The sequence below is a fragment of the Acinonyx jubatus genome, chromosome E4 (genome assembly GCF_027475565.1).
Source record: "Acinonyx jubatus isolate Ajub_Pintada_27869175 chromosome E4, VMU_Ajub_asm_v1.0, whole genome shotgun sequence".
Taxonomy (NCBI): Eukaryota; Metazoa; Chordata; class Mammalia; order Carnivora; family Felidae; genus Acinonyx; species Acinonyx jubatus.
In genome coordinates, this window is record NC_069395.1 from 49946623 (window position 1) to 49961460 (window position 14838).

Here is a 14838-nt window from a genome sequence, read left to right on the forward strand (position 1 = left end):
TTGCTTTTTAACTTATTTTTTATTAGGTCATTTAAAATGAGACTCTGGAGATTTTGCAGAAAAGAAAGGAAGGAAGGAAGGAAGGAAGGAAGGAAGGAAGGAAGGAAGGAAGGAAGGAAGAAAGAAAGAGAAAAAGAAGAAAGAAAAAAGGAAGAGAGAAAGAAAGGAAGAGAGAAAGAAAGAAAGAAAGAAAGAAAGAAAGAAAGAAAGAAAGAAAGAAATCCTAATATTTGTAATTTGAAAATTAGAGAGCTAAATTTAAGAGATTAAACCAAGGGCATACTAGCAAGACCTTGCATTAGAAAGACTCAGGTCCCCATGAGTGAAGCAGACCAGACTACTCTGGTGTGGGTCTGGGAGGGGCAGGAGGCTTACCTCACACGACTGGATGCAGTGGATGAGGAAGGGGGGTGGGTGCCATTGACGCTGTCCAGTGCACACGATGCTCTGAAGGGGAAGGTGGAGAGAACAGAAAACAAAAACAAGGACCCCTGGTCAGTAAGAGAAGGGGAACATCCTGAGCTCACCCCACCAGCCCAACCCCGTTCCCTGAGGAGGGAGACTCCAGCTGTACCCCACACAGGGGTCCGAGGCCAGCCGGACTTGCCCGTGGAAGTGCTAAACTTGCCAGATGGTGCCGAGGTGGAACTCTCATACTCTTCATCCTCCTTCACCCTCCCCAATGTATCAAAATTTCCAGAGAGGTGCAGGTGTAATTTTAGAAAGCATCCTCAGTGTTGTAATGAGTGTAATTTGGTTCCAGGCATAGTATTTTTTTTCTATTTGTCTTGAAATTTTAAATAACATTACAAGAAATTGTGAGATGGCTGGGTTGACAAGGAAGCACCATGGATTTTTAAAGGCTGAGCAGTATAGCTTCACAAGAAGAGTCATGAACTAAACATGGATCTCAAGACTCCTAGGCAAGAAGACGTGAGTGCCAAGCAGGGGCTGGAGGGTGAGCGGAACAAATCTGTAGCTCCTGTTAGCACCATTTATCCCCTCCTCCTGGGAAATAAAAGGTCTCTGCTGGGCAGACAGGGTTAATGGGACACCACTGTGGCTCAAAATGGCGCCCGCATCAAGCTGATGACAGCAAAAACACATTCATTCATATTAAACACCGGTGACTGTCCCTGTCCCAACAGCCATTTCCAGATGTGCGCTGAAACAAATACTCATCTACTCTGTTGAATAATAATTACAACCCATTTTCATTGAGCTTTTCCCTTTTCATTTTTGGATTTTAAAATTTCAAAAGAAACATTTCAGGAAAAGAAAAAGTCCCATAGGAGGCTTCAGGGAGAAAAGAAGATTGATTCTCTCTGTAGCCCATCAACCCAAACCCTTTGTAGACTTTCATACTCACGTTTTAATTCAGTGTGATAGGAATACAGTGCAATCAGAAGAAAAAGAATACATTGTGAGATATGAGCTTTCTGCAAGATAGCACCTCTAGTAATTAGAAATTATATGTTCTAGAATGTTAAGACTATGTGGTAATCAAATTGGAGACATTTGCATATATTAACATGTAGGTATATGAATACATACCTTGTAGTTACGAGAATAGGGAACTGCAAGATTTTTCTAGAGTTGTACTAGTATAAACTAAAATTTCTCTTTCACAGCCTCCCTAAAGGGGAGGTTATACCATAAATCCTAACGAATTCTGATATTCTAAATTCTACACTGTAATTATAGAAAGTGGCTTGGTTTAAGTTTCCATTGCACTGGGAAAAAAGGGATTATAGAGGATTATACAAATACATAATGGGGGGGGGGTCAGCCTACTAAAAAATGATGTATTCTGCACTAACAGCCACTTAAGCAGCATTTGCATATAAACAATGGCTATGCTACCTAGAAAGGATTCTTGTTTATGTTTTAAACCCAGTATCAGTGGAACTCTTTTAGCTAGCAAGGGATTCAATTTCTAGTATTTGAAATATCAATGTTTTATGTTTCCGTTGTTGTTACCAGATAATGCTAATAGCATCAAACAGGAAGTTGTACCCTTGAGATGTCAATACATATTTTCCTTCTCATAGCACCACATTCCCTAAGGATCCCAATTCCCCATTTTTAACAGTCAGACATTGAAATGTATACATGCTTCACTCACTAGGAACCAGAGTTGCTGCCCTCAAAGAGGTCAAAGTCTGTGGGGAAAGTAGCTGGAAAAATTGTCCGTGCTTCCCCATAAGAGGATACGTAGCCTCGGCAGCCTCACATGATGTCTATGGCCAGAACTCGCCAGAACACCCTGAACTGACTGTGCCAGCTTCTCTTATGCCCACTACACCTTCTACCCCAATCACTTCTTCTATAAATGCAGGAGTTTGGGGGTGCCTGGGTAGTTAAGTGTCCGACTCTTATTTCTACTCAGGTCATGATTTCATGGTTTGTGAGTTCAAGTTCCGCATCAGGCTCTGTGCTGACAGCATGGAGCCTGCTTGGGATTCTCTCTCTCTCTCTCTCTCTCTCTCTCTCTCTCTCTCTCTCTCTCCCTCTCTCTCTGCCCACCCCCTGTTCTATCTCTCTCTCTCAAAATAAATAAATAAACTTAAGTTCTAAATAAATAGATAAATAAATAAACAAGCAAATAAATAAATGCAGGAGTGTTGGTTTGTTAATAACACTTTAGAAATTCTCAGGATATATTGCAAAGGGACTTGAAAGAAAGGAAAAGAGTCTGTCTGCTTTTGATGCGTTTTCTTCGATGCTCTTTTGTCCTATTATCTCTGACTGATGTTTTCTATCTTTGTATTCTTATGTAATTTTATTATCGTGTAATATAGATTCACAGAATAAAATATAAAATGTATGAAAGGTGCACAGTCTCCCTCCTACTCCTGATCCCCAATCACCCAAGTTCCTCAGTTTGATTTTCTGTGTTTTGTATCATTACGGAGACGTTCTACGCATATGCAAACATATATGTATGAAATTATCTCCTCACACAAATTCTAAGATGCTATCATTTGATTTTGTACTTTGGTCTGTTGTTTGCTTGCTTGCCTTTATTCCACTTCACAGTGTTTCTCGGGGTTCTGGAATGTTGCATTCCATTGATTGCATAGTATTTCATTGCATGTCTAAGATCTCATATACTTAACCAGGCCCATACTGATGGATATTTAGGTGATTTACAGTCTTTTGCTCTAACAAACAATGCTATGTATAAATCATTTCACACACGTGCAACTATTATCTGTAGAATAAATACATGATAGTAGAACTGAGAATACCCATCTCAATAATTCTTTAATCTTGCTCTCCCTCTTGCTCTCCCTCTCTCTCTCTCGAGATGAATTCAAACTGGCTTCTTCCTTAATCTCCATAAAATTGCAAAAGCTTCTGGTACCTGGGTCTAAGACCATTCTAGATTGCAAAATTCTTGAGAATAGGGACCATCTCCCACTCTTACATCTTACCTCAGTGACTTAGACATGATGTTTTACAAGCATCTGTCAACCACTAAATAGTTAGAGCTCCAGAATTCTCCTCTATTTTCTGGCCTATGAACGTTGTTCATCCCATAAGAAAAGATATGCACATGCCATTAACTGAACTACTACTTATTGATCAAAACGGGAGGAGAATTTCAAATACGCTTCAGGCCTTAAAGTTTATGGGCAAGTTTGTGGTGGGGGGGTGTGAGAGAGGAACGAAACAGTAAGAAGATAAGGAGAAGGGCTAACTCCTGGTGGGATGAGTTAACTTAATTCAACAAGGGAGCTTTTAGACTGAAGTGTCTCTGATGCCATGGTGGTCTACGTAAGCGACCCAGGATCTAAGCCTATACATGCTTCAAGATTATGAAACTAAAAACTACAGACAACCAATCACAAAGAGCCAACGAGACTTTAAGCTACAGCCAATCAATGATTTCCTTACTTTCCTTCCTTTTTTCTCTACCATAGTGTCTCCTGAGCTCCTCTTGGTGAGGCACTCCTAACCATTTCTAGTTTCACACTGACTAATTCAAACAGATTTTTGCTCAAATAAACTCGAGATTTTTCATATGCCTCAAGTTCTCTTTTAACAGCTCCCTATGATTTTCTTTTTTTCTGGAATATTTTTGACAAATGGTGATAGTATATATTACATTTGAAAAACTATAGAAATTGGGGCCTCTGGGTGGTTCAGTCAGTTGAACGTCTAACTCTTGGTTTCGGCTCAGGTCATGATCACATGGGTTGTGGGATCAAGCCCCATGGCGGGCTCTGTGCTGGCCGTGCAGAGCCTGCTTGGGATTCTCTCTCTCACTCTCTCTCTGCCTCTCCCCTGGTTGTGCTCTCTCTTTTTCTACATAAATAAATAAATAAACTTTAAAAAAAGAAAAGCTAGGGGCGCCTGGGTGGCTCAGTCGGTTGAGCATCCAACTTTGGCTCAGGTCATGATCTTGCGGTCCATGAGTTCGAGCCCCGCATCGGGCTCTGTGCTGACTGCTCAGAGCCTGGAGCCTGTTTCAGATTCTGTGTCTCCCTCTCTCTCTGACCCTCCCCCGTTCATGCTCTGTCTCTCTCTGTCTCAAAAATAAATAAATGTTAAAAAACATTAAAAAAAAAAAGAAAAGCTATAGAAAGTAATTGAAAGAACGTCCTTATATCCTCTGTTCAGCCTTATCAAATCTTAATTTGCTGTATCTGCTTCCAGAACCTAAGTCGCTAGAGATTCAATTAATGTCCTCTACATGTAGCCCTCCAACCTCATTCTCCTTCCTTCCTCCTTATTGGTAACAACTATTCTGAATTTTTTTCAGTTATTTATTTATTTTGAGAGAGACAGAGAGTGAGCAGGGGAGAGACAGAGAGAGAAATAAAGAGACAGAGAGAAAGAGAATCCCAAGCAGGGTCTGTACTATCAGAGGGGAACCCGAGGCGGGGCTGAAACTCACAAACCGTGAGATCATGACCTGAGCCAAAACTAAGTCAGACGCTTACCCGACTGAGCCACCCAGGTGCTTCATAACTATTCTGAACTTTTAAGTTATTATTTCTTTATAATTTTATATGATTATTATTGCTATTACACTATTAGCAAGCCACTTTTCAGGTGAATTGATTGTGAACAAAGATTTGTTTTGAACTTTCCAAAAGGAAAGCAGTCACGAGGAAAACCAGTGTAAAGATTTTCTCTCAGGCCATTTCAAAAATTTTTAAAAGTAAAAAGGAAGATGGGAAGAACAAAGGGAAAGTAGAAGGGGGGAGACACAGAGAGAGAGGGACAGAGAGATGTGTGTGAGAGAGAGAGAGAGAGAGAGAAGGGAGGAAGGAAGAGGAAGGAAAGGAAGACCAGTTAAGGGTTATTAGGATGGTCATAAGGCAATTGAAGGCTATTGCCTGGTTAAACGTCTCACTAAAGGTCACAAGACTGATAGTTAGCCAACATTAAGGTCTAACACAGAATTGCTCAATTGTTTTTTTTTTATCAGGAATAGTTACTTGACAGAATGGGCTAATCGCACCACCCCAACAAAGTTCTGCGGCTGCCCAGGTCTGTGACCATTTCCTTATGACTACAAATGTATGCAACCCTAAGTGAAGCACAGCACTGTTTTTGCCTTGTTTATCTGGACAGTAGCACGTTACCCTGCAGTTTGCTTTTCAAGTTCTTCCGCCCGCCCCCCCCAAGACTATCTTGGACTCGAGGCCTCGAGACTCACTCAAACTGAAAGCAGATACTTCCATACTTGAAACTGATGAAAAAGAAGGCTTTTTCATGACTCATATCTGAGGGATTTGCTCTCCCGCTAATGTGTGTATGGCAAGGGTCACTGGAGCTCTTACACAATTGTGCCCATGGAGAGGACACTGTGGGGGATGAGAGCAAGGATCGGGACATGAGACACACAGGAGGGTGAGACGAGCTAGTCGGACACGATGGCTCCTGGAGGGCACCGTCTTCTTTCTCTCTTCCTGCTTCTCTCTCCCTCTTAAAACGTTTTGTTTTTGTTTGAGGAATTATTAATCCTTTGGGGGCCAATTTGGGAAAACAAAGTCAGAAATTACAAGATTTGTTTTGACTCGAGCAATTCTAGTGAAGAGTTGGGGAGCTGAGGGAGGGATTCCCTGCAGTGTTGACAACCTTTGCAAACCTCACATGTGTAGCCACAGGAAAATCTCATTAGTTTGGACCTCACTAATTCCTAATTGTGATATACTAAAGAAAGAAAAGAAAAGCATTGTTCGGTCTGTGACAAAATGAATTTATGAAGCAAACCAACAGAGGAAATGAGATGTTATGATGGATGCTTTTGTACTTCAGAACGGAACACTTTCAAGTATAATTTAGAAAAGCTCATTTACATGCAAACAATTGCCACATTATGTATAAAAAAATCACCTCCCCATGAAATCGGATTCTTGAAGGACCAATGCTTTACAGCGTAAGTCAAAATGTTAATTTTCCTACTTTAAATGGTAAGTCTCAAGATAGAATAAAACACCCTCTCAACACAGCAGTTAAAGACAGTCATAAAAATTCAACCTTACAGAGGCCTCTGGAAAAATCAAAAGGTTTGCCCTGAGAAAGAGCTCTGTGGAGCCAGGAGCCACTCTCTTCATCCAGCAATGGATGAAAAGAGCGATGTGCCGAGCAGATCATTCCTACCCTCGAGAATCTTACCGTTTAGGGGTAGAATGACAGAAAAAAAAAAGAAAAAGGAAGGAAAAAATGAAGATGAGGAAGAACATGGATGTGCTCCCAGCAAAAGTCTGAGGGGAGCTCCTCCCACACGCTCAGCTCAGGCTCCCCAGACAGTCAGGTGTCCACACAGTGCCTGAGACATGCGGGAGGCAGTGGGTCAAAAGCTCTGGTTCCTGGATGTGAGCAGTGGTACTGATTGGGCATGTGGCTGTCCCCTGCATCCCAACTGCCAGATTCCACTGCTCCGTCACCTTGACTGGCAGGCCTTTGTTTGACTGCCAAGAAGCCCTTTTGTTGGTGTCCTCTCTTTCTGCCAGGATATTTCTCTGCTGATGTCGCCACCATGGAAAGGTCTAGGTCTCTGTGTGTAGTAAGTGAAGGAGGAAGACACCTTTACAAAAATAAAAGACCCAGAAAGTCCATCTGAGCCTTTCACATCCCTACCTCTTGTTCCCCACATTCAGCATGCCCCTGAAACATTTAGAAGTCACAGTAATTTTCATCCTTACTTTCAGTCTCCCAACGAAAGCTGTTAGAAGTTGCTTGTTTAGTCAATGTTCAAATAGGAAACAATAAATGGCCATTAGTTCTCTTCCCAGCCCCATTTGTAAGAGGGACAGGAAAAAGACAGACAAGGGGCACCTGGGTAGCTTAGTTGGTTAAGCATCCTACTTGGGCCCAGGTCATGATCTCATGGTTCGTGGGTTCGAGCCCTGCATGGGGCTCTGTGCTGACAGCTCAGAGCCTGGAGCCTGCTTCGGATTCTGTGTCTCCCTCTCTCTCTGCCCCTCGCCTGCTCTCTCTCTCTCAAAAATAAATAAACATTAAAAAAAACTGTTTTAAAGACAAATGATCTATACATTTCTGTCTACACACACACATGTACACACACAAATAAGCAAAGTACAGAACTCATAGAATGATACGTTTCTTTTTCATAGAGATAGCTGGTAAATCTGTTCAGAGATGAAGGAAATTTCCAAAGGTAAGATTTGTACTAAATGAAGTGAAATTTCATTTTTACTGAATTCAGAATTATATGCTGAAATCCATGCAAGACATTTCAAAAGTGTTATATTTGACTCTTACAACAGCTCTGCAAGACAGATAATATTATCGTCACCCTCGCTGATGCACAGACAGAAGCGACCGAGGGGTAAGTACCTGAACCCAGAAGGATCTCACTCTTCTATGTGCCAGTTGCTACGTAGAGTTGTTTTTCATCAAAACCCCAGGATACTTAAGTCCTCAGAAATTCTTCCTTTACCAAAAAGTACATGATTCTAGGAGTCAGGTATCATTTGCAGGAATAAAGACCAGCAGAACTTCCCAGAGGAAGGCAAATAAACCTTGTGGGTATCTAGAAAGTATACTTGATTGTTCTTTAAAAACAATCTCTTGGGGCGCCTGGGTGGCGCAGTCGGTTAAGCGTCCGACTTCAGCCAGGTCACGATCTCGCCGTCCGGGAGTTCGAGCCCCGCGTCAGGCTCTGGGCTGATGGCTCGGAGCCTGGAGCCTGTTTCTGATTCTGTGTCTCCCTCTCTCTCTGCCCCTCCCCCGTTCATGCTCTGTCTCTCTCTGTCCCAAAAATAAATAAAAAACATTGAAAAAAAATTTAAAAAAAAACAACAAAAGAAAAAACAATCTCTTTCCCAACAAGGAATAATAGTGTTACAGGGAACTGTCTCTCTAAATGATTTTTGTTAGACTTTATGGAGAAGGAAGAGAAGTGTGGGGGTTCTCACAGTTGAGAGGACTGACTTCTTTTCTACTTGCTGATCCAAACACATACTAGGCGGGGAAGAAATGACTACGGCAAACAGGGTGATTCGGGGGAAAATCACATTGGATTTGGAATCAGACAAGTCGAGTGCGCTCCTTTCTCCATTGCTTGTTAGCTGTGCAAGCTTGGATGGATCATCCAACATCAAATGTATTGGTAAAACAAGGATAATCAAATCCTGCTTTCCTAGTTTATTAGTCTGTGATAAGATTAAAATGAAATTATAAATATATAAAAACATATATTTTATATATCTACACAACGTTGAAAACAATAAAGTGTTATCCAAACGTAAGATATCATTTTTATTACAAAGAATGAAGTCATTGGAAGCAGACTAGAGAAAATGACACAATTCAATTCATTTGCTCTGTAGTCCTGCCAGATAAAAAGGTATTTGAAGAATGGGAGATAGGGATTTGCACGAAATAAGGAGATCACCACTTACTAAACAAATGAGCCAGGCTCCAAACAGGCGTGCTTGTACTTAAAATATTTATGTTGTCAGTACTTTATTTTGTAATAGCAGTGTCTCTCAAAGCACTCCAGCGGAATTACCTGGTGTGCCCCACGGCGTCACCAGCCTTTCTGAAGGGGGAGCCCAGCTCTGTTCCTCTTACAAACTGCCCACGTGAATTCTTAAGGACACCAATACTCTACATTGAGTACAATATGGACCCTCCCCCAAGATGATTCGATGTAAGTTATAGGGATTTTACTTGATGAAGAGTTTCATTTAATACAACTGCTTTGCTTCTTATTTATGAGGACAAAGTTAGCTTTCCCACCCCTCATGAGCTGCTGGGTGCCACAAAATAGCAGACATCATGAAATCATCTGTGGCTGGTGTATAATCTTCTGAGGACCTGGGAACATAAGAACAATAACTTCGTCCCCATTCCCAGTGCTTCCATGGACCCCTTTCTCTTGTTTTCTGTTACGGTAAAGTTTTGATATCCTAAGGGGCGCCGGGGTGGCTCAGTCGGTTGAATGTCCGACTTCTGCTCAGGTCATGATCTCATGGTTTGTGGTTCGAGCCCCAAGTAGGGCTCTGTGCTGACAGCTCAGAGCCTGGAGCCTGCTTCGGAATCTGTGTCTCCCTCTCTCACTCTGCCTCTCCCCCACTCATGCTCTGTCTCTCTGTCTCAAGAATAAATAAACGTTCAAAAAAAATTTTTTTTCAAAGGAAGAAAAACAGCATCCCATGTAAGCTTTTTTTTTGTAAGCAATACTCCTTTATTCCATTATATCCATGAAATTGTTGAGAGATGCCCAAAGGACAGCTTGTTTAGCCATTCTATGATAATTCATGTGAACTACTGGATTAACTCTGGGTTTTCTTTTGGCACAAAGAATATTGATTTGGGGATTCAGGAGAAAATGTTATCAATTATATGTTCCATTTTTTTACTAAATTTTTTGAGAGAAAAAAATTTTTTTTTTAGTTTTTTTCTTTTTGTGCTCATGCACATAAGCAGGGGAGAAGCAGAGGAGAGAGAATGAGAGAGAGAGAGAGAGAGAGAGAGAGAGAGAGAGAGAGAGAGAGAGAATCTTAAGCAGGCTCTACACATGAGATCAGCCAATCTCATGACTGTGAGATCCTGAACTGAGCCTAAATCAGGAGTTGGACACTTAACCAACTGAGCCACCCAGGCGCCCCATTTGTGTCCAGCTTTTGAAATTCTGACCTTCAGATGTTTTTTTAAGGGACGAATTAGTCTTACAAGGTAAGGATGAAGCTCATTTTGTGAGTTACCTCAATTTTTCCTCCTCATTATTAGAAGAAGCTAATTCACTTTGTTTTCATGCAGAAATAGGACACAAGTCTCAAAAGCACCACTAAAATAATAGTGTCTCTAACAGTATGAAAATTGTGATTGGTATAGTTGTACCCCCAAATCATAAAGAACAGGGCAGTATCATTACAGATGGGAAGAGCAGACAGTGGTGAGGAAAAGCGATCTGTCTCCAGTAAGAATGGAAACTGATCAAGAAAGATTGTTCTTCATCAAGCACAAAGCTAAGTTCTACCCGTGTTTCTCATCTGATACTCACATTCACCTTTTGAAATAGGTATTATGTCCATTTTACACACAAGACACAGAGGCGCAGAACAGTAAAATTGCCTAAAATTATGCAGCTGAGGAAGAACAGAGATCATGAGTAAAAACTCGGCTTTTTTTTTAAATACATTAAAAAAAATTTTTTTTTAATGTTCATTCCTTTTTGAGAGAGAGAGAGAGACAGAGTGAGCGGAGGAGGGGCAAAGGGAGAGGGAGACACAGAATCCGAAGCGGGCTCCAGGCTCCGAGCTGTCAGCACAGAGCCCGACGCGGGGCTCGAACCCACAAACTGTGAAATCATGACCTGAGCTGAAAGTGGACACTTAACCGACTGAGCCACCCAGGTGCCCCGTTTTTTAACACATTTGGATTCTAAGGTCTACAACATTTCTGTGATGCTATCATCCTTAAACCATACCTGGATAACCTGTTTCAAAATCTGGATTTACTGACTAGACCATACTCGAGACATACGCAGTGATTTTGATGTTTGGCTTAAGGAGAAAAAAAAATATTCTGCATTTCCTCTCTGGGGTGGACAACTTGAAAATGACAAGGGTGTGATGACATATAGTCACATAGTCACAGAGAGCTGCTGAAATCTGATGAAATTTGGAGTTTGATGAGGAAACAGACACTTACTTCCAAAGTAGAAGATGGCGCTACAGGAATTTCTTTGCTCATTCCACCAATGTTTATAAGACACCTACGAGGTTCCCAGCACTGGAAAAGCTACCAGGAATATAATGTAAACAAAAAGCTACAGAAAAAGGGAAAATAACTAATAACGACTCTTGTGAAGGACAGTTAAGAAAAAGGAGGCTTTCAGAAAACAGATAATAGTATTTTCTAGTTTGGAAACAGGAAAGTCGCTGTATTTGGCGCCCCTGCTGTCTTCATGGAGACAACTGAACTGCTCTTCTTTGAATGTCCCACTTGGAAAGCGGAAGCAGGAGACCCCCACTCACTGGAAGGCCTGCACTCTGGCCTTCCAAGTTCCCACTGGATGCCTTCATGGTGAAGTGGGTGGAGAAGAGTTCCTCAAGCAGGTGATTTCTCAAGAGGAAGAGAAGGGTTTGAAATGTCCTAAGCCTTTCCCGCTTTGGAGCTACTAATGAAGAAAGAGAAGCCTTTCCTCACAGGAAGTTGAGTTTAAGGGACTGAAGGAAAAGGTCTAGACCATCTGGAGCTCCATGAAACATGAGGCCAGAGTTCTTCCTCCAGGCACTGCAATTCTAGCTAGGCCTTCACAACAGACTGTGGGGAGTGGCACAGAAAGGTTAGGAAGGCCAGGGATGGGAGAACCAGGCAAGGTGTTTTCTGGCTTTCTCCTTCCCACCCCAGTCCAGTCTTCAAGCTGCCCTCAGGCTCCCGGTGAGCTCCACCCTGCTCAGTGGCCTGCCCTGCAGGATCTTGCCCGGCCGTCTCTCCCCTATCTCAGCCTTCTAGTATCCATCTTCCCTCTCCCTCACTCCCGCACATACCCTGGTTTCAGCCACAGAGAACTTCTTACATTCCCAAGCCTCTAGAACATTCCTCTCTTGATCATACTTTATGACCCAGAGGAAAAGCCTCCTCATCCTTTGATCCTTCCTGAAGCTCCTAAACAGAAGAATGAGTTGCTTCCTCCAGGGTGTTCCCACAGTACCTTCTACCACAAACAAACCACCTCCCATGTTGCATTATTATAAATGTCTGTTTTCATGGCCAGATTTTAAGTCTTGTAAATAGAAGGACTATCATATTTTCATCTCCATATTCCCTGCAATCAGCCCCATTCTAGGGTCCACAGTAAGTTCCGATCAAGGATTGTCCAATGAATAACTGATTGAATTTGTAGAGGCACGCCATTCCCGTCCCCCTCTCCTGAGTCACACATAAGAGTAATTTTTCCTGATCCTCTTGCTTTGACACAGATCCCTGCTGATAAGATAGTACCACTAGCTGGTGAGGAAAAAAGAAGCAATCTGAGGACGGTTTCCAGATGAAATGCAGTACATCTCTAGAACCCATCTCTTGGTCACTGTAGGAGAGCAGCCTTCCAATGATTTCATTTGTTAGTCTAATAAGGCAACCAAGCTCCCAGACTCCCTGTCATCCCCACCCTTCCCATTCTAAGGAGAGATACCTAACGTAAGTTAGGCAATACGAAATCAGGATGGAGAAGATCCTGTGGTACCACAGGATCTTCTCCATCCTGATTTCGTATTGCCTTTTCTTCCTCTTTTTCATTTATTCGCCTCTCAGATATTTACTGGGCACTTACTACATATTAGACACTGTTCTAGGATATGGGAATATAGTAGTAAATGGAACAGACAATAATCCCTCCTTGGGCTTTTTATTATAGCAGCAGAAAGGGATACTAAATAAGATACATAAGTAAAATGTATAATATGCCTGGTAATGGTAAGTCCTAAGGAGAAAAAATAAAAAAGGGAAAGAGGGACAGAAAGTGTTAGGTGAGTTAAAATTTTAGCTAGAACAGTCAAAGAGGGCCTGGAATTTGAGTAAAATTCTAAAGAAAGCCAAGGAGCAAGACGTGAAGATACCTGGGAGAAGAACAGTCTAGGCAGAGGGAACTGCAGAGCAAAGGTCCTGAGGTGGGAGTGTACTTGGCATGTTTAAGAATCAGCGAGGAAGCCACTGTGGCAAGATCAGAGTGAGCCAAGGGAAGCGTGTAGGGGAGAAAGTCAGAAAGGTACAGGTGATCACTGGAGGAGAGGAGGCCATGGAACCGAGAACGCAGGTTCTGGGAGGATCAAGTGTGTGGATACCGAAACCAATGAGTTATGCAGGAATATCAGCTCACATGACTATGACCTAGGAGCTAAAATGTTTAAGAAATGAGAAGAGGAGGTGACTGGAGGGTCAGAGGATGACAGAAGATGAGGGTGGTGAGTGATTTGCTCCTTTGGCATTAGATTCAAATGTGGGTGACTCCAGGGAGGAGGCAGGGTAATGGCTTGGAAATGGCACTGAGGAGATGGGCGGGGGCGGGGGGGGGGGGCGGACAGCGGCCCTTCTTCTAGGCCCAGAGGAGAGAAAAGGCAGGGATGGGCATTCTTGGGGTTTCAACTGAGAATGCAAACAAACGGAGAGCCCAGAGAAGAGGCCGCCGATGTACTGGGTCCTACCCACGACTGACTGGACTCCAGATGGCCCTGGGAGAGGATCTCGGGGTTCAGAAAGGGTGGGGACAGAGACAGGGAAGGCAGCTCTCTCGGACTCCCTGTGGTCATTCTTTCCCCGTTTCCAGTTTCATCACCATCTCTTCCAAGCCATCCTTCCCTCTCCACCCTTCTTTCATCTTTATTCATTTCTTTGGCTTCCTCAAAGTCTTCCTGTCCTACTTTTCATTAGCAGTGATTTTCTCTTTCAATTTCCCTTCCTGAATTACCGTTCTCTTATGTCTCCAAGTCCTCCTTCTAGATTATCTTTTAAACTGTCCTTTGGATAGGGGCCATCTTTTTTCCCAAGTGTCCTCTTTTCTCCTCCTGAGTTTTAATTTTTCTCTCTAGGAATGAGCTGTGTGGTTGTTTGCTTTAAAGATACTTTGAAAGCCTCGGAAATTACTCCAGGGAATATGCTGTCAGTTGTGGATTTCTCAGCCCTCTTACGTCCTTGGCACATAAAAATGTCCCTTTCCTCACCTGGACTTTGACAGGTTCCATCCAGTGCTCCAGCGTGTCAGCAGTGACGTTCTCAGGCAGAACTACGGGGTCACTAGGGGGAATCACACATGATGGGGAACACACAGCACCTGAAGGAACAGAAATTTACAGCAGAGACTTGAACTTCCTAGATCTCAGTCTTTTTCATCCTGGAATCGACAGCTTTGATTTTTTAAGGGCAATTAATTTCTATGTTATGGGTCACCACATAATCACGGTTATAGGCAGGGCTGACATTCATCTACCATGTACCTGTAGAGACCCTTCTACACTAATTGCGACAGAGGTCACTGCTCCACGTTAACTCCCCTTGACCCGATGTCCACTCCTCTTTCTGGTCCAGAACAGCCCCTCCTCTGCAATCTCTGAACCCCTGCATGATCCAGCAATTAAAAGTTTGACTCTTGGTCATGAAGACTCCCAAGACCCCACTCTAGGACTCTGGCCAGCCGAAGACTATCCTGATTGGCCAATGCCTTTTAGCACATTTAATATCATTCCTGCTTATATGATCTCTGGAAGGCTGATAATTACAGCAGCCATCACCTAAGAAGTGTACTAGCTGGGGGGAAAATGACCCAGAAATGATGAAGGCAGATTTATGTCTGTTGCCCCACTGAACATTATGCTGGCAGCCAAGAAACCTATGTGTTTAAAAGAGAAA

At 42.6% G+C, this 14838-nt stretch overlaps 1 protein-coding gene across 3 annotated transcripts in view; it reads right to left on the reverse strand.

Moving 5' to 3' along the window:
- PAPPA2 (pappalysin 2) overlaps positions 1-14838 on the reverse strand; it is a 525758-nt gene that overhangs the window by 38883 nt on the left and 472037 nt on the right. For all 3 annotated transcript variants that reach the window (XM_053208873.1, XM_027074271.2, XM_015064277.3), the window contains 2 exons: positions 14154-14263; positions 376-447 (listed from right to left, as the gene is read on the reverse strand). In XM_053208873.1, coding sequence (XP_053064848.1) covers positions 376-447; positions 14154-14263 — 182 coding nt within the window. The remainder of the gene's footprint in view (positions 1-375; positions 448-14153; positions 14264-14838) is intronic.